General features: G+C 59.5%; 8 protein-coding genes and 1 non-coding gene across 9 annotated transcripts; 3 read left to right on the top strand and 6 right to left on the bottom strand.

Moving 5' to 3' along the window:
• Positions 1-683: 683 nt before the first annotated feature.
• Positions 684-1,589, top strand: B0I36DRAFT_355657 (uncharacterized protein; the record flags this gene model as incomplete). Its single annotated transcript, XM_046157457.1, has 1 exon — positions 684-1,589. One exon carries the CDS (start codon positions 684-686, stop codon positions 1,587-1,589), a length of 906 nt encoding a protein of 301 aa, XP_046005412.1.
• Positions 1,590-6,017: 4,428 nt separating this feature from the next.
• Positions 6,018-8,000, bottom strand: B0I36DRAFT_338737 (tripeptidyl-peptidase 1). Its single transcript, XM_046155807.1, has one exon. The coding sequence runs from the start codon at positions 7,883-7,885 to the stop codon at positions 6,083-6,085; it is 1,803 nt and encodes a 600-aa protein (XP_046005411.1). The 5' UTR covers positions 7,886-8,000; the 3' UTR covers positions 6,018-6,082.
• Positions 8,001-8,579: 579 nt separating this feature from the next.
• Positions 8,580-9,758, top strand: B0I36DRAFT_378159 (aspartic peptidase domain-containing protein; the record flags this gene model as incomplete). Its single annotated transcript, XM_046160641.1, has 1 exon — positions 8,580-9,758. The coding sequence occupies one exon, from the start codon at positions 8,580-8,582 to the stop codon at positions 9,756-9,758; it is 1,179 nt and encodes a 392-aa protein (XP_046005410.1).
• Positions 9,759-10,405: 647 nt separating this feature from the next.
• On the bottom strand, positions 10,406-11,549 carry B0I36DRAFT_338735 (methyltransferase). Its single transcript, XM_046155806.1, has one exon. The coding sequence runs from the start codon at positions 11,405-11,407 to the stop codon at positions 10,664-10,666; it is 744 nt and encodes a 247-aa protein (XP_046005409.1). The 5' UTR covers positions 11,408-11,549; the 3' UTR covers positions 10,406-10,663.
• Positions 11,550-12,228: 679 nt separating this feature from the next.
• B0I36DRAFT_t198 lies at positions 12,229-12,340 on the bottom strand. The gene has a single exon. It is a non-coding gene; the product is annotated as a tRNA-Pro (tRNA).
• A 423-nt stretch (positions 12,341-12,763) lies between these two features.
• On the bottom strand, positions 12,764-14,848 carry B0I36DRAFT_338733 (uncharacterized protein). The gene has a single exon (XM_046155805.1). The coding sequence runs from the start codon at positions 14,736-14,738 to the stop codon at positions 12,861-12,863; it is 1,878 nt and encodes a 625-aa protein (XP_046005408.1). The 5' UTR covers positions 14,739-14,848; the 3' UTR covers positions 12,764-12,860.
• B0I36DRAFT_338732 (uncharacterized protein) lies at positions 14,711-15,858 on the bottom strand. The gene has a single exon (XM_046155804.1). It carries the CDS (start codon positions 15,695-15,697, stop codon positions 15,155-15,157), a length of 543 nt encoding a protein of 180 aa, XP_046005407.1. The 5' UTR covers positions 15,698-15,858; the 3' UTR covers positions 14,711-15,154.
• Positions 15,859-16,436: 578 nt separating this feature from the next.
• Positions 16,437-19,291, top strand: B0I36DRAFT_338730 (uncharacterized protein). The gene is made up of 5 exons (XM_046155803.1): positions 16,437-17,641; positions 17,706-18,291; positions 18,354-18,557; positions 18,630-18,712; positions 18,800-19,291. The coding sequence occupies exons 1-5, from the start codon at positions 16,511-16,513 to the stop codon at positions 19,208-19,210; spliced, it is 2,415 nt and encodes an 804-aa protein (XP_046005406.1). The 5' UTR covers positions 16,437-16,510; the 3' UTR covers positions 19,211-19,291.
• A 99-nt stretch (positions 19,292-19,390) lies between these two features.
• B0I36DRAFT_389334 (uncharacterized protein) lies at positions 19,391-22,799 on the bottom strand (the record flags this gene model as incomplete). Its single annotated transcript, XM_046161318.1, has 6 exons — positions 19,391-19,472; positions 20,845-22,011; positions 22,090-22,220; positions 22,288-22,507; positions 22,584-22,638; positions 22,712-22,799. The coding sequence occupies 6 exons, from the start codon at positions 22,797-22,799 to the stop codon at positions 19,391-19,393; spliced, it is 1,743 nt and encodes a 580-aa protein (XP_046005405.1).
• Positions 22,800-23,959: the final 1,160 nt, after the last annotated feature.

The following is a 23,959-nucleotide window of genomic DNA, read 5'->3' as shown; positions in this document are numbered from 1 at the left end:
GACGCCGAGCCCTGCGACAGATTGCAAAACCTCAAACCGCCGCTGGCGCTCTTGTCCTCCGCCACTGAGGGCGTGCCTAGTCATGGCTTCTTGGACCGCTCATGCCAGGCAGTTCGGACCAGGCGCTCGTTTCGTGCCAGTCCCAGTCGGGGCTTCGGGGTTTATGAATGTGGCTGTTTCTCGCGCCTCCCGCTGTCGGACTTTTTTGTCTGTGTGCCACATCTCTATTGATATGCACTGGCGCACACACAAGTTCCCGTTCGCGCCGGCCCAGCAAACATCTTGCAACGCGGATCGAGAGGTACACTTGAGCCATGGTTGTACGGGTCTGCTGACGCTTGTACTGGAGCGACGAGACCGCATCCGCCCGCGCGCGACACCAAAGCAACATATCGCCGCCCTCGTGGTAATGGCAAGGTGCCGGCCATGTCCTGAACACGCGCATGCGGCGTTCATGGCTTCCCACAGCTGGAACTTTGTCTCGGGCAAAGGCAGGGGGGGCGTGGGGGAGCGGTCGCATCGCTGCTAAAACAGCTTTGGCGCATGGGGCCTTATTGCCCGTCCCCCCAATGGTCTCAAATTCGATTTTTGAATCCAAAGTACGAGTTTCGATCAACACGACGGTGTGTACCCTTAGCAAGAAATAACCGCGGTCATTTCGCGATGGCGGGGGTTTTCCCGCAATGAATCGACAGCGACAGGGTAGCTGTGCCTTTTTTCTACTGAGACGGTGCCATTGTGGCGCCCACCACTGGTGCCGTCGTGGTGGCAGTCGTGTGTGCGTGGGCGTGAGACATCTGGCCCGCGCCGTACTGCTGCTGCTGTTGGTGCTGGTGCTGGGGTTGTTGCTGTTGCTGCTGCTGGAGCCGCCACTGACTCATGGTCTCCTCAATCATGCGCTGCTGCTGCTTGTTTGCGATGCGCAGTGTCTCGCCCATGGCGCGCAGCTCGTCGACGGCCATCTGCACGACCATGCTGGTTTCTGCGGATGTTTCGCCGGCTGCTGTGGCGGCGTGGGGGTTGTGCTGCGAGTGCAGGCTGGTGTTGAGGAGGAGGTGCGGGTGCTGCTTCTGTTTTCTAGTGGCTGTTGTTGTTGTGGTGGTGGTGGTGGTGGTGGTGGCTGCGATTGGAGACGGCGGGCTGCTGTGTGCGATGGCATCGCTGCTGTTGTGGTGGTGGTAGCTCTCTGGCGACGACGGCCCTGTCGAGTCGCTGCCGTGGGCAATCTCGTTGACGGTGATGGTCGTGAGGGACGGGCTGAGCTGCGTCGATGCCGTCGAGGGGCCTGTGGTGTCTGCCTTGCCGGCCGCCGTGATGGCGGCATCCGGATTGAACGAGATGCTGGTCATGGCGATCTTGTTGTAGCTGATGGCGATCGCGCGAGGCCGGTATGCGAGGGATACTTTGCGCTTGTGGGCAAGGGGATTGTGTCGTCGAGTGCTAGACCCGGGCTCGATACTTTGGTTGGTGATTGGCAAGTCAGTTTGCGTTTGCTGGCAATGGGAGACACCCCCATGGAAAAAGAAAAAGTCGGAATTGTACCTGAGCATAATATCAAGACGCGCGCATCCAGAATTGGGGTAGGCTAGTTGCCCAGGGTGTCAAAGGATCCCAGTTCTGCTGCGGGAGCGGTAGCGTGTCTGCAAGCGATGGCGATCAAAGCAAGTGCGGAGAGGCGAGAAACTGGCACGGCCTGAGGATAACAATGGGCTGGTTGTCAAGACTGACTGCGCCGGGCGTCGACTGCGGTGTTGGAATGTTTGTGTGGGCAATGTTCTGTATGAAGGACGGGGAGACGGCGAGGACACCGGGCGGCCACACAGACGATGGGATTGTGACGTCTCTATGGCAATCATGGGAAACAGATATAAAGTGACGCTTTGGGCATGGACGGCCGCGAAGGGGAGGCCAGCGGGCTTTGTACCAGAGGCGGACGGACCATGGCGGGCGCAGGGTCCAGACCGTGGGTCCCTCCGGTCAGGGAGGTCCGCTGGGGCACAGGGCCCTTTGTACTTGCTGCGCCGGACAGGACGACAGGAAAAGGTGGTGGTGGTGGGCTTTGATGGGGACACGGACTCTCCACTCCTCCTGCCGGCTGGTCACACAGAACGGCAGTGATGGGTGGTGGGTGGGCAGACACGGGCTAGCAGACACTTGGCCGGCAGCGGGACGGCATCGCCGAGGCCGATAGACAGGACGGCTGCTGCTCGTTGCAACCAGTGATTACGTAGGCCCCCTGCTTCTCCATTACATTGGCCATTACATTGTTCCCTTGGGGTCCTCCCGTGAACAGCCGCCGATGGGCACTTGGACACCAGAGTTCCCAATCACGTGGCTATTGCACTCTAGCCCCGGCGAAAGAACCGTCTCTGGTGCGGACATGGGCAGCGGGGAGGGAATCGGGGCAAGCACAGCGTGAACTCGAGTAGAGAGGAGGGCCTCGAGGGGGGCAGGCGGGAGATTCTGAGGGAAGCAATTCCCGCAGGGGGACCAGGGTCTCGGCCGAAATGCTCCGCTCACAGTGAGTGGGAGCTGGCAGCACAGTCGCTGCCGCCAGCGGGCAATGAGCTAGCAGGGCTTGGCTTCGCGAACCAAGGTCACGATGTATCTGTGCCCAAAACTGCTAGCCAGGATGCAGACGGCCCCGCGGGGGGTCCTTGGTCATGCCGCGTCTGTTTGGAACGGCGGCACGCTGACTAAATGACAAGTAAGGCGAGCGACTGCGAGGCTGTGGCCCAGCCTGGGAGCCCCGAACAGAGGATGATTCCATATGCTTGCTGGCGGTCCCGGAGCCAACTCCTGCAAGACCCTGAGCGGCAGTCGCTCTGTGTGACCATGCCCCAGCACGTCTGAACCACTTTTGGCAGGCGATCGGCGCACTGCTGCCCGCATGCTGGCTTGTCAATTATTGCCGACCAGCTGAGGCCCGCTCCTCTTTTCGGGCCGTGACACGGTCGGCAGTCTTGTGCTGGCGGTTGCTCTCGCCCACTAGGTTGTCCGGTAGGAAGCCCCTGAGCCCTCTGATCTGCAAGTACACGGCTGCTGCCGTACCCCATGGCCGGGACTATTTGAACATCAGGCGATTCCTGCATCGTGCCCTGGAGAGAGGGAGCGCCTAGAACACGGCCAGCAACAGCGTTGGTGGTCAGTGCCAGTCTGGTCAGCCCCCCCCCAGCGCTCAGGACGAGATGCCCCGTGGCAGCCAGGGGCAGCCCCTGCCCACCCATGTCAAGTCCAAACCTTAGCACCACCCTGCCTGGCCTGCTGCAGGGTCTTTGCCCGAAGCCCAGCCAGTCAGAAGACAGCCGTCGGACGCTCAGGCCCGCGCCAATGGGGCCCTGTGACGCTAGCATCTCGCGCTGTGAGATGGGACTTGACCTGTCCTGTCCTGTCCATCGGGGAAACCCCACCACCCAGTCTGCTCCTCTGCCCGTCGCTCATGTGATCCTCCGCGCTGCTCCTTGCTGATTCTGATGCCTTTGCAAGCGCGGCTTACGCATCCCCTTGTCCCCACCACTGTACATGTAGAGGCTCTGATGCGCGGCAGAGATCGGCGTCCCGTCACCTTCACGGACAAGACCGGGAATCCAGGGCATCTAGAGAGAGAGAGAGAGAGAGAGCTCGGCGCCATGTGCCTACTAGCTTCGGCGTCCTAGTCGCATTCTCGCACTTGACACCCCAGGGCGGACGTGCTTGAACGAGCACAATGCATGTGACTTCAAGCGCTGCCTCTGGCCACGGGACTTGCCGGTGATGAGACGGAGCGCAGGAGCGAAATGGCCACAGCGTCCCCGGGAGTGTGGCTCGTATGTTCCCACCTCTCACGGCTTGGCCAGCGAGGTCCGGACTGGGCTCCGCCTGGAGGACGCACACCGATTGGGGTCCTCCGTTCCCATCTCTTCCAGAAGACGGACGCCAAGCCCGTTTTGTCGGACACCTCTGATCGATGCTACTCCAAAGTGTGCATGCAGGGTTCGGGGCAGGTATCCATCCATCTCGTCGGGGCATGGGCTGACATGGATGAAGCCAAGGACGTGCATCACTCACCCGCGCGCCAGGCGGGAAATGCCGTGGTCGGGACGTCGTCCGCTCGACCAACAAGAAACACCCGGGAATTCTCTATGCATCGCGGGAACCAATAGTCTTCAATTTCACCAAAAAGGGGCCGACAACTACATATCACCATGTTACACGCACAGACACAAAGTTCTGCGGGGGAGCTGCCCAGGCTGCCCACAAATGGAACTCGCCAAACGGCAAGATCCACGTCCTCTGGTTCTCCCGATCCTCGTGGGCCTGGTCTGATCCTGACTATCAGCCGCCCAACGTATGGGGAAAGGCTGGCTTGCCTCTTCCTTGTCCTTGGATCGTACAACGGCTGCAAGGAGAGCGAGTGGCCTAGAACCAGATCGGAAAAAGTCGTCGGACTAGCCGATTTAGGCAAATGCGGGTTGAGGAGGCTCCTGGTGGGCGCTTGGGATATGCATCCTGTTTCAGTCCGAGCGCGCACGTGGCCCGGTGCGGTTGCGGTGCGGTGCGGGCTGGGCAGAGCCGTCTGTATGTACGCGCGCGAGCAACGTTCCATGGGGATTCGTGCCGCTGCTCCATTCTATTCCTCCGCGGCCAGCTCCCCCTTTTCTCGATGAGACGATGTGGAACTGCCGTGGCTGGCGCACGAGTTGCGTGGAGCTGGCCAGGCGCGGAGAACTTGTTCCCATTCGTGTTCCGGCAGCTTGGCCGACTTCTGAGTGACGGGTGACGGGTGACGGGTGACGTGTAAATGACTTACCACTACGCTGACGGCGTTTTCCGTTGGCAGCCTCGACAATTCAGGCTATGAAAATTCGATACGCGAATTGCTGGACACTCAGATGATGCCAGCCCAGCACTAGCAGCTTACGGGCTCATGGAGAGTTCCTGGCCATGGTTTCCGGACTGCCGCAAGACCGTCAATACCCAAAGAGGTTGTCGACGGAGATGCTGCCAACAAAATACGGAACGAGCCGGGGTTGCGGCATTCCCGGTTAGTATCAGGCGTCTTTTTATAGTACTCGACGAACGTGCCATCGTTCCTTGCAGGGGCTAGCGGTAATCTAGAACGGCCTAGAATGCTTACCGCTGTTGTGCATGTAGATTGCGTGCGTGTCTTGACTCTTGTTCGACGTCGCAGGACAGGGGCGTGACCAATTGCCATCTCGGGATAGGCATACGCCCTTCGAACGGCTATCACGGGCCCTTCTCCCCGATTCGTCCACCATACATGTCACAATACCTACTAGTTGATTGTGATTGAGCAGTACACCGTGTTAACACTCGTGCGCATGTACAGTACCTCGATCCACGGCATTCAGCCAAACTCGGGAACCCTCCAAACTCTCCCATATCTTTTTCAGGGCGTGGAATCGCGATAGCTTGGCCCCAGACGACTCTTTTAGGCTGGATTTTCAGCTACTGGTCAGAATTCTCGCAAGCTGTTGCACATGCCTCCGTGTGCGCGCAGCAGGTTGTGATCCTGGGGCAAAACACCGTTCGATGTCCATGGCAACATTCGTCACCTCAGCATGGGCAGCCATCATTGAGCAACTTCCATCAGCGATCCCCAAAATGATGTATAGGAGTGCCAAAGAGTGTCTCTCAACGCTGATTCAATACCTTTTGCATGATCCGCGAACCAGACACGCGCCGCGTTGCCCTAATCCTTTTGATCTTCCCGCTGGTGGAGCAGGATTAGCAGACGGAAGTGAGACTTTCCCTTACTCCTACTGCTTTCTGTAATAGTGCAATCCACCAGTGCCTCGGTCAACTTCCAAGCACAGGCAACGACATCGTCTGGAGACACGCCAATGACGAAAACCACTCATCAATCGGATTCTTCCACGCAGGCCGTATTCTTCTGTTGGCGAAACCCAACTCAGTTTCTTAACACGAAACGAGCACTTTGGTCTTGGGTACTATCAAACCGACATCGCTGGCGATAAGCCGCCCCGCCGGTGTCACGTCGTACATGTGTATGTGTGTTTGTAGATGTGTTTATAGGTCATGTGTATTTATGTATGTAGACTTGTGTATATGGCCCCACGTTTCATACAAGAAGCGCCCGTAGCTGCTTGAATAGCGGCTCTCCAAGCCCCGAGGCCGCGTCCCAGCCCGCCGCAGCCTCGAACCCCGGCTCCGCGTGCTCGGCGCTGGCACACCCATTGATGCGCCCATCCAACACATCTATGAATGCCGCGGTGTTGTTGGAGACACTCGCGGCCGCCGCGTAGAGGCGCGGGTTGAGGAAGCCGAGGACGGGCTTGCCCTGCGCGAGGCGCAGGTCGTTGAGGAGGGCGACCATGGAGGCGACGACGGGGGTCGAGGCCGAGGTGCCCTTGAGAGGCTGGGCGAAGCCACGCCACACGACGAGGTAGTCATTGCCGAGGAGCGAGAGGTCCGGGTACCCCCGGCCGGAGCTGTTGAACCACGTCGTGTTGGGCTGGGCTACGGTGCCGTCAGCCATGAGGTCCAGGTACCCCTGCACGGCGTCCTGCTGCCAGGCCGGGCGCGCAAAGTAGTTGGAGAAGCCGCCAGACGAGTAGGACGCGGGCCCGCCGTAGGCCGCCGTGGCGCCGACGGTGGTGACCCACGGGCAAGAGGCCGGGAAGGTCGGGACGAAGCGGTCCTCGTTGTCGGGTCCCTTGCAGTCGCTCCTCCGCGTGCCCTGGGTGCCGGCATCGCCGCTGGCGGCGAGGACGGTGACACCGCGAAGGGCGAGCTGGGAGATTCGCTCACATACCTCGACGGCATAGCTGTAGGGGACCGTCTGCTCGTCGTCCGTGTAGGACATGGTGATGACCTGGGGGACAGTCTCCTGGGCAAGGAGGTGGTCGAAGAAGTCGAGGAACGGCTCGTTCTCGGACTCGTCCGCAGGTACGGTCACGTTGCCGGGCTGCCCGAGGGTCGGAGCCCGTCCGCCGACAGAGTAGTAAGTAACAGCCAGGGGCCCCGTGAACGGGGTCGAGTACTCAAGATCCAGCATGGCCTCCGAACCTGAAGCCTCCACTGTGTCCGGATCGAGGCCGCCGTCGAGCGTGACGGTGCTGTAGCGTTCTTGGGTGGTACCGACAAACTTGGTCATGAAGGAGGACCAGTCCTCGTGGCTGGGGTACTGCTCGAGGAAGCCAGCAATGGCGAGAGTGCTGGCTGACCGTGAGGCAGGTGTATAATCTATGGCGTAGCGCTCCGAGATGTTACGGGGACAGTTGTACTTGGTGCAGTCAAAGGGGCCCTCGGGCAAACGCTGCCGGGCCTCGAGTGTCTTGGGGGCGTCCTTTGTAGACCGCGCGCCAAAGAAGTGGACAGTGGGATAGACGTAGTCGACGTGGCGGCTGACGTGCGAGGGCAGCGAGTACTGCTCGGTGCGGGCGTGGACGGCCCCGTCCTCGTCACGGCTGTTGGTGTAGAGCGAGAAGGAGGCCACCAGGGCGCTGCGAGCCTGGCGAGCCGTCATCTCGACGTGGATGCTGCTGGAGCTGCGGCGCACGACGGCAATGGCGTTGTCGGCCACCCAGCGCTCGACGACAGCCCACGACAACTTTCGAGCATCGTGGGTCGTGGCATCGTCCAGCAGCTGGCGCAGGTCCCGGGCACCGAGATACTGGCCGTAGAGGGGCGAGGCCGGGTTGCTGCGGGCGAGAATGTCAGCCTCATCGAGGGCTCGGTGCTGCTTGACTGCGATACGCAGCGACAGGACCTCGTCATCGTCGGCGGCGCGCACACGAGTCCATGCCTCCGGGATGGCTGCCCGTTCGTGGACAACGAGCACTGGCGACGCTGATGGCGGCAGCGACGCCCCGTGGCCTGGCAAGGCCAGGATTGCGAGGACAAGGGAAATGCTGGACCACATGATGAGGGTAGGTATAGGTGACGGATCACCCTCAAGCAAAGAAAGAGTAGTCGAACACAGGATTGATCCCGCAGGCAGGCGAGACCAGACACTCTCGGGTGGCCGACGCCGCCTGGGCGGCCGAGCACGTTGATTTAAGAAGCTTTTGGTGGACCTGCCCAGACGGCAGTTATACTGGGGATCGGACGGCAGTGGCATGGCAGGGATGGCATTTTGGCGCATCGCAGATTGCCGTGTGCCCATGACGCTGCAATCTGGCAGAGGCGCCCCGACCTTCCTTGTTGCGACGCCTGTCAAGCAGCGAGATCAGGGGCCCGTGCCGCGCTCGATGCCCGAGAACCCTGCACCGTTCGCTCGTGTTGCAGCCCTGCCGTGCCGGCGTTGTGGGACTTATCCTGGACACGAGGTAATTACACTGGCCACCCCAGCACCACCGCCGATCCCTGGCAGGGAAGTGTAATTGCACGCCATGCGCTGGCTGCTCCCGCGGTGGCCTCAAGAAACCCGAGTCAAGCGTCTTGCAGTACGCAGTATAAATCAAGGCTCACTCACTTCATCCATGCTAGCCAGCTAGCTGTGTCGGGCTTTTGATTCTCGGCATTGACGTCCTCACACGTCCCTCCGCTTGTTGTTATTGTCTGCCTGTCCCAACGTTTCCGCTCACTGTCGCTCACTCTTACAGCAGCCATCCACAATGGTCGCCGTCGCACTTCCCGCCGTCGCGGCCGCCGCGGCCAATACGGTCTCGATGCCCGTATACTACGAGCCGTATGTCAGCACACAGGTGCTTGCCAACTTTACCTGGGGCACGCCTGCGTCCGGCCCCATCCAGACCGTCATCGACACGGGCAGCCCGGGCTTCTGGGTCTGGGGCCCCAATGCCACGGTCAACAGCGGCTCGCCGTACCTCTTTGTCCCGGGCCCATGCAACCGCACCGCAGAGCCCTTTTTCGACTGGCCGGCGTCATCGACGCACACGAACCAGACGACGGGGCGCGCCACCTATGCGTACGGCGGCAACGGCAAGATCATCGCGTGCCCCTTTGGGCTCAACGACACGCTGGGCTTCGGCAGCAGCACCGACTACCCGCCGATGCCCAACCAGCAGGTCAGCATCTGCGACTACGCCATCATCAAGGACCGCTCGTGCGAGATCTATTATGACAAGAGCATCCTCGGCCTCTCGCCCTACGTGGGCAACGGCCCGCGCTTCCGCGACAACCTGCTCGCCGACGGCCTCGTGACCGACACAGTCTTCTCCATGTGGTTCGACGCCCTGCCCGGCGACGTCAACGACCCGCAGACGGGCACCCTGCTCTTCGGGGCCGTCCCGGACGCGTCCCACTACACGGGCAGCCTGGTGACGGTCAACCAGACGCAGCCCGAGGGCGGCTTCTACTACGCGGCGCTGCCCGAGGTCCGCGGGACCCGCATCGACGACCCGGCCGCCGAGTCGCAGGCCATCGACATCTTCACGCCCCCGAGCGGCGTCATCCCAGACTGCCTCGTCGACTCGGGCACCCACGGCCTGACTTTTCCCCTCGACGCCGCGGACCTGCAGGCCAAGACGGGCCTGGTCGAGAACGCGCCGTACGTCAACCTCGCCTACCCGGCCCCCTGCAACGACATCCCCGCCGACGCCACGCTCGACCTCGTCTTCACCGGCCTGGCCGCGGGCGAAAAGGTCACGATCAAGCTGCCGTACCGCAACATGGTCCAGGGCCCTGGCGCCCGGGACCCGTCCATCTGCTCGCTGGCGCTGCAGGTCCAGGACCCTACGTGCGTCCTCGGCGGCACCTTTTACGCGGCTGCCGTGGTCGTCCACGACGATGTGGGCAAGACGTTGAGCCTCGCCCAGGGCGGTGGTCGTTAAGCGAGTCGCCATCCCGTTGCCATATATGAGTTTCCATGGAAAACTCACTGGACGGTGACGTCGGTTCCGGGACAAAAAGTTGCTGCTGGGCCACGACTCTGCTCTCGCCGTGCATTGTCTCTTACGAAACTGTGAGAACAACGGGCAAGGCGAAATTCTTACATGCCGTGTGCTGCTTGAGCAAGTAGCAAAAGTTTGAGCCAGATCTGGGGTAAATTGACTCTTGATCGCGATGGGGCCGACGCTGGGCATGGGAAGGGTATTATGCCGCGCTTGAATCCGGCGGCGGAAAGAGCTGGCAGAGGTCCGACGAGGTCGGTCCGAGCCTCGGCCGGTTTGCATCAGACACCGCCGGTACAACGGCCTCAATGGGGGAGGACTATCATGAATGACAGCATCGGGCCTCGTGTTTGTGTGTGTACGACCCACGACTTCTCGCTAATAGAGGCGGGATAGTACCGTGTTATCGTGTTATCGTGTTTGAAGATCCAGTCCGCCCTCCGCGACCCCTCAACTAAGACCCCAGGGAACTTTGATGCAAGGAGTCTCGATGGGCAGCATCGCGGAGCTGTCCGGACATGATTGTAGCAGTAGAACAAGACTACCTGTAGTGCCTCCATTCAAACACTGAGAAACGAAATGCATAACCTTTGACGTCCAACCTGGTTCCTATTTTTCAGTCGCAACCTTCCTGCATCTCTAGTTTGTACGTCTGTTGTCCTGTTTGGAGAAAATCCCAGCAAAAGATTATGCATGCGAGTTCGTGTTGGCAATAAACCTTCGACATTCCAACCAAAAAGAGGAAGAAGAAGAAAAAAAGCAAAAAGAAAATGCGGTCCCAGTCTGCCAAGTTCACCATTTTTGACCAACCACCACCTCTTCAACAGAGAACCAACCCCTCGCGCTCAAGTAGACACGCCCCCGCCCTTCCTCGCGATAATCCAGAAGAAGGTATCGTCCACGCCGCCGTCGACCGCCGTCTCGACCACGTCCAGCCCGGCCTGCTCCCGGACCACTTTCAGCGTCTCCTCGGGCCCCAGGCCGCTCCAGTACATCCAGCCTTTGTCGTCGGCGAGCCACGTGTCCAGCGTCAGGCCCTTGTTCACCTCGTTGGTGACGTTGACGAGGACCCCGCCGCCGGGCTTGACCCAGCCGCCCAGCTTGCGGAACATGTCGACCTGCTCGGCGGGCGGGAGGTGGCAGATGCTGTAGAGCGCGATGACGGCGTCGAACGAGTTAGCGGGGAAGTCGAGGGCCAGCATGTCCCCCGGCGCGTACTCGACGCGGCCGGCGCCGTGCTTGGCGAGGTGGCTGCGCGCGAGGTCGATCTGCGCGGTGGACAGATCGTTGGCGACGACGGTGGTGGCCGGGTCGCGGGCGAGCAGGGTGTCGAGGATGGGCACGCCGGCGCCGCAGCCGAGCTCGAGGTAGCGCCGGGGCTGGGCCGGGGTGCTGTCGCCCTTGGCGGGAGGAGCGCTCTCGAGGTGGCCCAGCAGCTTGTCTAGGTACTGGGTCTTGATGTGCCAGTGATCCTTTGTCCAGTCGTTGTACTCGGTCGCGATGGCGTCGTAGGATGCCTTGACGCGGTCCTTGAGGTGCTCCGGGACGGCGGCCGGGGCGTCTGTGGTTGAGTTCGCGTTGGAGGCCATGGCTTCGAGATTTTGTGATTTGATAAGAATAGTACCGGGAAAGCAATTGATGCTGGGGAACTGCTCTCGTGACCAGACAGAGAATCTAATGTTACTTGTTGTGCTTATATACGGCCATGCTCGAGACCAGCAAAGCCAATGTGTCTTACACAAGGTCAAGCAGAGCCGCGTCAAAGTTGATGCCCAGCCAAAGTGCTGCCGCCACCCCAGCCCGCGCGGGATGGCCGGGCCCGGCGTGACCCCGCAGGATGAGTATGAGTAACTCGGCAGAGCTTGCACCGGAGCCCGCCGCCCGGGGCCCCGCGTCTGACATGGAGGGCACTTACTGGTGGCCGGCAGCCATGCAATGCGGAGCACTCGCCCGGTAGTGACTTGCTGAGCCTGTACGCAATTTGTGGGCGGCTGATTATTGGACCGTTCAGGGGCAACCAGCATGCAGCCCAGGGACTGTGAATCATCAGGCCAATGCAACGTCGCGCCCTTCCCACCGACCAGATAATTAGGAATTCAGAATTAGGTACAGAGGACGACTTGACACTGCCGAACTTGTGACTGTAACATGCAGGAGGTTTGTAAGCACCAAAGCAGCGTACCTATCGACGGATCTCGAGTGTAAATAGTGGATTACACAGTTCTCACAGGGGCGAACGTGCTGACAATTAGGGCGTGACGATGTCACTCATACAACGTTTGCTCAACTTCCCAAAATGACCCTTCCGCTGAAAACAATCGATACCATTGACTCTCATCCGTGACCCCACGGGCCAATGGCCCAAAAACCTGCAAAAAGAAACCCCCAGAATGATTTCTTGGGCTTGATCGGGTCCGACCGGGATTCGAACCCGGGGCCTCTCGCAAATCAGACCAAGCTGGGCTTGGTGATGTACTAAGGGTGTACCCTAAGCGAGAATCATACCACTAGACCATCGGACCGATGTGTGTTGTGATTTGTTGAAGAAGCCAGAGCTTAAAATAGAATAGAACCTGCGGTGCTTGGATAATTCAATCCACAATCGCTCCCACCAGCAGCGCATGGCAACGACCATCGAAGACAATTATTTTAGTTTGGGACTAAGATTTGCCAAAGTGCATATCGGCATGGATGAAGATGATAACAAACCTACACCAACTTTCCAAATCCTGTCAAGCAGTCATGACATAAATCCAGTCACCGTCAATGCCCAAGTTTCAAGCCCGTAATTATTTGGACTAAGTAACTGAGACGAAGCTACGATGGGAGGTTTCCGAGAAGGGCGCGTGCGGGAAGGCACCAAGACGGTTCCTGAAAGCGATCACGAGGACGATTCTGATCACAGGGCACCTATTCGACAAGAATGGAGAAACAATAGTCAAAGATTGGGCAGATTTACAATCAATCCACTGAATATCATTAAAAAAAGAAAATACTCGGAGCACATGAAGTCCCCATTATCAAGAACAGGCCAACGCAACATCACCGCACCATCCGATCCCAGTCGTGATATATCCCCAAGATGCGGTCCCACTGCTGGCCGTGCAGGTCGAGATGGCGCGGCTGCTGGTTCAGCACGACGTCCTGGACACGATCGCCGGCGCCGGGGGGATAGCGGCAGTGGATGTCGGTGTGCTCGAGGGTGCCCTTGTGGCGGATGGAGCTGCGGCCCTCCTTGAGCCCTGCGCGGAAGTCGAGGCAGACGAGCGTGGGCTCCTTGCGGAGGAGGACCTTGACAAAGATGAGGCCGGCGCCGAGCAGCGTGCGCATCTGGGGCTTGACGTCGATCGAGAAGCCCTCGGCGGGGCCGGCGCGGCGCATAAAGACCGAGTTGTGCGGGCCCGAGGTGCGCAGGACGTTCTCGTACTCCATGGTCAGGAGGTACGCGAGCAGGTCCTGCTCGTCGACGCCCGTGACGGCGTGCAGCTCGCTCAGGGACCGGCAGGTCACGCGCCGCAGCAGGAAATCCCGCCACGGCCACTCGTTGACCCGCGTCGACTTGGCAATGAGCATGATGAACGCGGCAATGAGCCAGCTGTAGCTCGTGAAGCCAAACGGGTCGACCCCCTGGAGCACGATGCTGTCCCGCACAAAGGTGCCCAGGAAGATGCCCAGCATCAGCCCGCCCAGCGCGATGGTTCCGCAGATGGCGAGCACCGTGTACACGTAGCCCGCGCAGTCGACCCGGATCGCCGCCTCCTCAAACACCCACTGGCTCGCGTCCCTCGCCAACTGCAGCTGCCGCACGCGTAGGTCTTGGACCTGCTGTTGCCGCTGGTAGGCCCCCGTCTTCTCCCAGGTCTGTGTCGTCGTGTGCTTCAGGGCGAGTGTCGAGTGTCGGTCCCGCTCGGCCAGGATCGACCACGACAGCGACTTGAAGTCCGAGTGCGGGAGGCAGCCCAGGCTCCGGGCCTCGAACGCCGGGGTGCGGATCGAGACAATCCCCGTAAAGCGAGGGGGCTTCGGCAGCTGGTGGTCCTGGACGTCGATGGAGAAGAGCTTGCGCAGCCCTTGCACTGAGTAGTTGAGCGTCGAGCCAAAGTCGGGCGATGTGCACAGCAGCGGGATCATGACCGAGAGCACCTGCGACATGTTCTGCGGGCGGACCTCGATGGTGTCAGGGCTGTCGCGCTCCACGGGCGGCAAATTGTCACCGCGCTGCTGCGAGTACTGGCGACCCTCGGTGCTCTCGTGGTTGATCTCGACCCGAATGGTGGTGCCCGATGACGAGCCGGGCCCCCCCTTGGCCACACTGCCAGTGCTGCTCCTGGCGTCCTCCTTGAAGCTGGCCGCTGCTCTGTGGGCCAGCCAGTAGCCCATATAGGAGTACTGGATCAGGCTGAGGTCGTTGGTGCCTGCCAGCTCGGCGCCTCGGTCCTGATGCAGCAGCACGGGAACAGTGCAGTCGATCGTGCCAGCTTCGTACAGGACCGAGCACAGGTCGAAGCCGTCGCTCGGTAGGTCGCTCACGAAGCTGCCCTTGAGCTGCTGAAAGATGAAGAGCAGCGTCGACGAGGTCCAGCTGTTGATGAGCGTCATGTAGGCAAAGTAGGAGACGCCCTCCCTCTGCATCTTCTTCTTGGTGAAGGCCTCCATCTCCTTGAGCCGGGCGTCGCTGTACAGTGACTTTCCAGCACCATACCAGCCGCCAATCATTGGCCCACCGCCGATGCCCATGTAGTTGTTCATACGCGGGCCCATCGGCATTCCCATGAAGTTGTTGTGGTGCATCCCACCCATCCCCAGGCCCATGCCCATCCGGCCTCCGCCAGGTCCCATCCCCAGGCCCAGGTTGATGGGCCCGTCGATGGCACCGCCGTAGGGCAGATGATGGCCATAGTATCCGTACCCTGCGCCCATGCCAGCTTCGTAGTCGTATCCGTAGTAGTAGTCGTCGTCGTCATCATCATCGTCATCGTCGTCGTCCTTGTTGTCCGCATCGTTGCTGTCTCCCTTGTCTCCGCCGTCCTTCTTCTTCCTCCTCTTGCCGCCCGCCGACTTCCACTGGCTGGAGCGCTCCTGCATCCGCCGGAGGGTGTTGCCGATCCCGTCCAGCATCGTCTTGTACTGCTTCGACCGACCGGCCATGTTGATGCTCCGCTGCGTGAACCGGCCGGGGTCCATGGCCAGCACTTTCAGCTTGGCCGAGTACTTTGCCAGCGACGCAATGACCAGCGCGTGCCAGTCCTTGTCCTCGAACCCGGCCACCGCCATCCGGCAGCACACGAGCGTCGCCGTGTCCACGAGCGCGCAGTACTGCACGAGGTCTGTGTCGCTCACGCGCGCCTCGGCCGCCGGCTTGTCCTTGGAGTCGGCCTCCTGCCGGTCCGACAGGATCCGGAAGCTGTTCTGGTACTCCTGGTCGTTGTGGTCCTCGTTGGACAGCTCGTACAGCACGGTCCCGTTGTCGACACGGCAGATGTGCAGGTTGATGAGCAGCTGGTCCGCCAGGTTGGCCAGGCTGTCGAAAGACCGCTCGGTGGCGGGCTCGGGAAACTCGACGACCTTGGCATAGTTCGTGGCCATGGCCTCGCGGGTCCCGACCGCCTTGAGCAGCCGCTCGATCTCAATGTCCCAGAGCGCGCCCTCTTCCTGGTCCGAGATGTCATAGGCCGTGATATCGTCGAGCTTGTGGATCGTCGCCGTGGTCGTCTTCTTCTCTTTGGTGTAGGCCTTGTCCTCGTTGTGAGCATAGGCAAACTTGAGCACGGCTTTCTTGCTCGTCTGCAGTGTGACCGTCGCGGGGAACTGCTGAGCGTCCTGCTGGATGGGTTGTGAGTCCGAGGACTCGCTCGTGTTGCTACCTTTCTCTTGCGCATTTTTGACCGGGGAGTCCGCCCCAAAGGCGGCGTACGCTCTGCGTTTTGGTTTTACCATGACGAGCTACGATAATCGGTCGACGAGGACAACGAAGCTGGATTCTCTTGGCAAAGATAGACGGCGTTAAACTGCCTGGTCAAAACAGATGGGCATCGGGCAAGTACGAGTTATTACAGGGCGGCCACCCGGGAAGCTTATCAGGTAACCAGCTTGTCCAGGTCAGGTGTCAAGGTCCGACGTCTCACTTCGAGGCAGCCCGCTATTGCTGCGGCCTCCACGGCTGGTTTGTCATACAGGGGGCAAAATACAGAGTTGGGCAGGAATGAGCGTGCACAGCTGAGGCATCCTGTCCCTCAAAACGCGGGGGTCAGCGTCCAGGCGCGGCCATAGCCACTGCACTGCGGTCCAACACCTGGACCCTGAACCGCTTCGACAGCTATTTGGGGAAGGGCGGGTAGCGGTAGCGGCCCATCCCGGACTATATGGTAGTTGCTCAGCCCTGTTGCAGGGGTCCTCAGCCGAGAACCTGCAGGCCTCATTGGTTTCAGCTGATGCTGACTGCAGTAGCTTGGGGGTTTCTGCAGCAGGGGGGATTTTCCTCTTGTCCAGAGGCCGCTTGCCGCCCCGCCCTCAGAACATTATGGGCCTCCCATGGAGAGAGAGACCCACGGGTTAGGCCTGGGGCTAGAAAGAGATCGAGTGTCATCTGATATCTTGCTAGATGCCCCATAGCTCGCTCCGTCAAGTGCCCTCGTCCTAGACGTACGTCACAGATTAATCCATTCGAACCAGTCTGGGGTACAGGAGCCACGATGACAATGGGCAGGTCAACCGAGAAAACAGCTGCCCTTTACAACAGGGTGCTCAGCGGACGCTTCATCCCCGAGTCAGTGGATGCCATCCGCACCGCAGACACGAGCGCTCAGCCGTTCGCCACGACACAGAACGACGGCGACGACCCCTACGCAAGCTACGGCGCGGACGGCACTTCCACGTCGGTCCCGGAGCTCAAGACTGTGATCCAGTTCAAGGACCCAAAGGGCAGCAAGCACGTGATAGAGTTCCAGAGCTACTCCTTTGACAAGGAGGACGGCGATGAGAACGGCAACGCCGCGGAGGAGGAGTCGGACCCTTTCCGCGCATACCCTGTGCTCCTCAAGGCCGTCATCGGCAGCGGCAAGAGCCTCGTGTGGCGGCTCGAGATCCAGAATGCCGGGATCGTCAACGTCTTCCGCGAGATCGCGCACAACCACAAGGAGCTCGACCTGACGACCACTGTCCTCACCATCGAGCACCCCTTCCGCTGCCTGTTCTTCCTCAAGGACGAGCTGGAGCAGCGCGTGCAGCGCGGCGGCGGCGGCGACGACGCCTCAATGACCGCAAACACGCGCATCGGGCTCACACAGCTGGTGCGCTTCATCCGCTCGCCCATGTGCCACGAGCGCGAGATCGAGACGTACGAGACCCAGGTGGTGAAGCAGGGGAGGATCTCGTTCTTCATGCTGTGGATGATCTTCCGCCCCTACGAGCCCGTTGTGCGGATCCGCCCGGGCCAGGCGGTCGAGGACAGCCAGTGCTTCATCCTGGAGTCCATCACGCCCGACTATGACGGCGGGCGCGGCGGCAAGCCGTCCTGGGAGCTCATTCTCCTGTTCGGCACGCACAACGGCAGCAACTACAGAGTCAAGACCAAGGTCAAGAAGATTGAGTACTTTGAGGGCTTGCGAGAGCTGACCGACCCCAACTTGAAGTTCGTCCCGCTGCGGTTCCTCGAGGCGCGGAGCCAGCATTCGATCCGGGAGGCCCTGATCCGCAGGGGGAAAGATTACATTGAAATGTGCAAACAGCCGTACACCGTCTGGAAAGCAAAAGGCCCGGCGTACCTGCTGAATTCTGGAAAGGGCGAGGAGATTAGAGAGCAGTTTGCGAAAAAGGTCATTGATGTGAGTACACGAGTTTTCTGCGAGAGCACAGCATGTGGTCGATGGCTAACTCGAGGTGGCCCAGCTTGACGAGCGCGTCATTGTTGATCGACTCAAGCAGAGCAGCATTGGTGATGTCAGCGATGACAGAGGCAGCATCGTCGCGTACTGCCTCAAAGATGCCCTGCCGAAACCTGCGCCGCTCCTCCCCACCAAGAGCGACGGCACTCCCAGCGAGGCTGCAGGCAAGAGCAAAGCCCCAGCAAAGAAAGAGACTGGCCCGTTCCAACCAGGCCTCGTACCGGCAAACTGGATCCAGAAGACTGGTGTCTGGGGCGACATTGACACGACAGCCTACAAACAGCCAAAGAACATAGTGCTAGAGGATGACGACTACATGATCTGCCGCAACGTCACGGCTGCGTTTGCGCTCAAGCAGAAACTCTGGGTCAAGATGGTCAAGGTCAACCACCTATCCAAGATCGAATACAATGGAGATCCGTTCTTGTCACTCCAAATGCCGTCGCACAAGAAGCAATTCATCCGCAGACTGGTCGAGGGCTTCAGGAGGAGCAAAGACGGATCATACGATGACGTCATAGAGGGCAAGGGAAGAGGCCTGATCTTTCTCCTCTATGGTCCGCCCGGCCTGGGAAAGACCCTGACAGCCGGTGAGTTGCCCAGCACATTCTCGTGGCATTGTCAAGGCTAACACTGACCTGGCGGACGACAGAGAGTGTTGCTGAAGTGGCAGAGCGACCGCTGTACCACATCAGTGCCGGCGAACTGAGCACCAAGGTCAGCGTCCTAGAGAGCGAGCTGCAGACCATCTTCAAGATGGGTGCGAGGTGGGATGCTGTGGTGCTCTTAGACGAGGCCGACGTCCTGATGAGCCAGCGGACCACGGATAACCTGGAACGCAACTCGGTCGTTGCTGGTGAGATTCGCCCGTCGACCCAACACTTTGGCCTCGGATATGTCTCATGCTAACACATCCACACCTGCACAGTCTTCTTGCGTATGCTCGAGTACTACCGGGGCATGTTGTTTCTCACCACGAACCGCCGCGACGACTTTGACGATGCCTTCTTTGTGAGGCCCGCCCGCACCCTACCCTCTGTGCTGAATGTATGATTCGTCGTAGACATTGGCTGACGATTGAGAATCATTCCCGAACAGAACCGCATCCACGTCACCCTCAAGTACAATGAGCTCGACGTGGCCTCGCGCACCAACATCTGGCGCCACCACCTGCAGCGCGCGACGCGCGACAACAAGGAGCGCTCCCTCTGGACCGAGGAGATGTACGAGACGCTGGGACGGATCCAGCTCAACGGGCGCGACATCAAGAACTATGTCCGCGTCGCGTACACGTACGCGCACGCCGTGGACGGCGAGGATCTCGGGCTCGAGCAAGTGCAGGCCGTGCTGCACAACAGCTTGTCATCGCCGGGATATGCACTTCAGAGGGGCTCGGAGGGCGGCGAGGAGGGAGGTGTGAACAGCCAGGAGCATGTCTTGCAAGAGCTGGATGATTTGATGAGCAGGGCCAGGGTTTCCGAGAATGTTCTTGGAGGTGAGAAGGAGTGAAGGATCATGATCAAGATGATACCGTCTTTCTACATCAGTCTCATAGCACGTTGCGCAAAATTGATACCCATACGAAGTCTACTCGCTTCAGACAACAATCACGTCAAGTGATCTTCTGTTGACTTTTCTCAAAGCCAGAGCTCAATTGTTTCCATACAAGTTTGACATGAGCCACTCCCATCACAGCTGGTAGGACTCATCAGATCCGCCGACAGTCGCACAGGCAAGTCCAGTAGGTGCAGCCAGGGCCGGTGCAGCCACACTATGGACGCAAAGAGTCAGTAGATGCTCTTAGGACAACCAATCTACCACCGAGATCAATCACTCACCCGAGAGTAGGCACAATTCCAGTTTAGATATCCGCAGTCGCCTTTCTCCTTGCAGCAGACCCGCTCGCAGGTTAGATTGTCGACGCAGGCTCGTGCTTGCTGTCCGTCAAGTTGTCCAGTGTCAGTAACAGGATCTCTCTCGCCAGTTGACATTGTTCCAGAAGCAGCGCACCAGCACGGATGTGTCTCCACTCGGCGAGAACTCGGGCAGAGCTGTGGCGAGGCTGGCAGCAGTGGCCAGGACAGCGAGGAAAGAGATCTGCATCTTATTGGTTTGAGCCTGACGCCCTTTGAAAACAGGAAGATAGACTTATGATGAAAGGAAACAGAAAGCTGCGGATGGCGTGACTGTGCGCGTCAATTACAACAGCCATTTGGCCACAGTGATATATATGAGTTTCGGCACAAGGAGCCATACGAAGCAGGGTACGCTACCCTCACTCTATTGCCGATGCTGTACGAGGCCCGTCATGCAGCTGGGTGTGTCAAGATCTCTGCCGTATCGCTCGAGTAAGGATCGGCCATATTTCTAGCCGGCAGTTGCCTTGTTTACGCATATCAGAGCGGGACTACCCCAGATTCTTCAGACCCCCGCCTGTCTTGGCGGAGCTCTGGCTCAGTCTCATTGGTGGAAGAGAAGTCTATCGATCGACAGGCATTGTGCTACGCATAACGGATGATCATAAGAGCGGGGTGATTCTTTCAGCTGGAGGCTCGCAATGTAACGTGAGAGCTCAGCTGAATGCAGTGGCGGAATCGGATTCACCCGGCATCGTGTAGGGATGACCAGCAGCTTGAAATAATGGCGGAGGATTTTGAGCATTCGAGCAGGAGTCCAGGCTAAACTAGTGCTATTCAAAAGTGCGTGCACTAGATTATCGTCCGGGAGGGGGCTCCAAACCCATCTGCTGTTTTGATTCGTGCGCCAAATAGGTAGACAGGCAGCTAATGTGTACCATTCGCACGCCTCGAGGAATCCACGAGACCAATATTGGTGAGACAGGGCAAGAATAGCAACAGCCTTCCTGGTCTTTTGAGTATCGGCTTGACCATGCAAGTAACGAAGCTAGGCTCGGAAAAGTCCCTGCAATCCTCGTTGAGCACACGTCTAGTGCTATCGCCGTGCTCTTGAGGGTGTATTCCTCCCTGATATCTCATAGCGGTGCGATTCTTCCACAAAGTCCGCACTCACAGCACGCCCGCAACACCGCCTCATTCCAAGCCTGCTGAATCCACCCCGCAGTAGTCCCTCTCGGCCAGGCCACCCGCCCCAGTCGGATTTGAGCTTCATCCCATGTCATATACCCTGTCTGACTCCCTTCGGCGAAAGTCTCCTCGGCCAAGCCCGCCGAGGAAGGGTGGCACCCAGCCACGCCCATGCCATCACAGACGACTTGTTCTCTATCCGAGATGGCACGAATGCGGTCCCCCAACATGATCTCGAGACTGTCAAGCTGAGGCCTCGCTGCTACCGCCAGCTTTGGAGCAAGAGGTTCTGTGGTGCACGACTTGACCCTGCGAACGGCCAGGATCCCCATGAACGCGGTCCAGAGGTGCAGATCATTCGCTTCTGTGCTTTGAGAAGGACAGCGATCAGTGCCATTGCTGCGGGGTGTCTTGACAGTCTCCTTCTCTCCTGGACTTAGTGTCCGGTCCACGGATGTTGCTATCACTGTAGTGAAAATGTCTGGGACCGCACTTGTCCGTACGCAGGCATTGCCAGGACTGCTGCTCGTGGTGTCGCGGCTCCCAACGTCCTCGTCGAGGTACGTATTGTCGGCAATGTTGAGAGCAACTCTGTGCATTATGCGGACGTCACACTGGGCAATCTCGAGCACGCCGTACATGTAGGCCCCCGCTGCAGCTGTGAGGGGCACCCAGTGAGACGGCCACGTCGGCAGCAGCGAGTTGCTGTGCGTCGTATCCTCAACGGAAGAGCCCCTCGATGTCGAAGTGCTGTCCCCAGCTGCTGTTCCATTCTTATTCTTCCTCCGCTCTTGTCGTCGTCGCGAAGACGGCGAAGTGCTGCCACGCCCAGCATCATCGGCTGACCCGGATAGATTCCATACATGCGCCTCGACAAGCGCACACCACATATCCGTTGAGGTGCCTTTGTCCCACAGCATCGCGGTCCGCGACGCACCGGGTGTCGCATGCAGCACCTCCACATCTCGGGTCAGGGACCTAAGCGAGTCGACGCACCGCCGAGCATCGATGCGAGCCAGGCGGGTGACGTGCGGAGGCAGCGGCGCGAAGAAGTATGGTATCATCCGGAACGTCTGGAGGCGCCGCCGGAGACCTTCGCTCTCGGACTTGTGGCCCTGCCGGATCAGTGCGAGGTCGACACTCTCGGACGAGGAAACGGCTGGTGGTGGTGTCTGTTCCGTCATGGGTCGGCCGTATTTCATGGCTTCTGCCTCAGCGGCTCCGTCCCTGACTCTCTGCAGGAAGCTTGTCACGAAGAACGCCGATCTTCATGTTCCGTGGTTAACGCTAGGCAAAACTGGAAAATAGAAAAGCAGGAGGCTGAGCAAGTCAAGGATGACATACTGCATGACGTATCTTTCTGTGATGTCGTGCTCGAGGCTGGAGGATTTCCCTCTGTGCAGATCGTCCATCTGGAAAGCAGCCAGGAGGCCGTTGATGTGCGTCTCCGCCGCCGCCACGTTGCCCAAACAAGCCTGTGCCTAGTCAGTATCGGTTCTACCCGCTGTCGTCGTGCAACACCTCGGATCGGGGTGTACTCACCTCGGCCATGGCTAACGTACATATGAGCCTGACGTCGTGGACACCGTCAACAGTGCCATACTGCTCAAGACGCCGGTTGAGCGTGCGGATGCCTTCGACCTTGTGGTAGGTTGCGGCGGCCTGGTAAGTGTCTGTGTCCCCCGTCGTCCACGTGTAGTGGAGAGTAGCGATGAGCAAGGCGCCACGGAGAGCGTACGTGTCCAGGCCTGCGAGTTCCAGACTAGGGGCGTCATGAATATTAGCAGTGTGGGATGAAAGGGCTCATGCTTTTCCCTCAGACCCGGCGCGTGGCTTACCAGTCGTCGAGTCGGGCCTTTTTGACGTCGCACAGCATGTCGTTGGCATGGTGGACTACATGGTGAATGTCCTCGATCAGCATCCCACTGGGTCATTGTGCCGGGGGGTATGATCTGGGTGGAGTTACAGTAGAACAGAAGTTGCTTCGAGTTGTATGGCATTTTGCATGGCAGGGCGTCAAAGGGATCAACGGCTGTGGCCTTGCTGAGAGCCATGCTTGTGGTAAAAGCGGGAAGCGCGCCGCTGGCGACCCATGGCTGCAGCTGCCCGGGCAAGAACTCGGATCTGAGTTTGCGCCTATCCCGCAGGGGGACTGCTGGTGCCGTGTAGATGCATGCCTGGGCTGCTTTCACACAGGCATTGCTATTTGGAAGACGGCCACAAAGTCAGAAGTGATGTCCAAGAGCCTTGAGTGGTATAGTCAAGCATGCAGGCAGAATGAGGGGTGATGAGGAACCGAGTGTCGGGCGGCCGACGGTCCACAATACCGCCGCAGAGCTCGTGTAAAAGGCCAAAGCCGGAAGGGGTAGCCACCCTGATTGGGCGGCCAAGGGTTCCCACGCACCACGTCGGCCGAGTCTCGTCGCAGCGAATATGCCGCTGCTTGCATGTCTGGCATCCGGAGCGGCTGCGCGGGGCTGAAGCACGGCGCCTCCCGCGACTGGCTTCTTCGCCCCGGGTGGTGTGGTGATCATCGAGGTTGAGCCGCATGGCCAGCATTGGCGCGAAGGCGGGACTGCTGACTCGATCGGACGGGAGGGCGTGAGACCGATGCCAATCTTTATCCTTGACGTGCCGCGGGGGCGATGTCATGTAGGTGAGGGATGATTGGCAACAAAGCGTGCCGTTAGATTACGGATTGGCGGTGCAGTGCTCACAATGGAGATGACAAGACTGCGGATTTGGACTGGATTGGATGGAGAAGGGATAACGCCAAGAAGCCACCCCTCGAACCTTAAGTCTCCGGGGCCAGCCTTACCGAATTCCACCAAAGGCGTCAGCCGGCGAGCTAGGCTTACCTTGGCCATTTACACGAGCAACCCCAGTCCCCACCATGCCTCGCTGACAGTTCGGTGTCTGCTGGCCCATCCCGTCGATTGTTTGAGCCTTGTCCTGCTGTGCGCGGCTACTCTGAGCTTTCTTGGAGTGTCCACTCGAGAACTAGCCCGTCGGCAAATGGGACAGCCCGTGCGAGCTCCTGAATTCCAGGTAGCCATGGCCTCCTATGGCTCTCAGATGAAACAACTAGAGGCAACGTCGTTCCAAAGTAGCATTCGTATCGCCCTAGAGTCGGATCCCGGCAGAGGAACGGACCCTTGAACTACCCTGGTGATTAAGCTCCCTTGCGCTAAGCATTGGCGGCTCCGACGGCTTC

Source organism: Microdochium trichocladiopsis, assembly GCF_020744255.1.
Source record: "Microdochium trichocladiopsis strain MPI-CAGE-CH-0230 chromosome Unknown B0I36scaffold_13, whole genome shotgun sequence".
NCBI classification, from domain to species: Eukaryota; Fungi; Ascomycota; class Sordariomycetes; order Xylariales; family Microdochiaceae; genus Microdochium; species Microdochium trichocladiopsis.
Note: the sequence above shows the minus strand (reverse complement) of the source record. Positions and strands in the feature narration are given on the sequence as shown.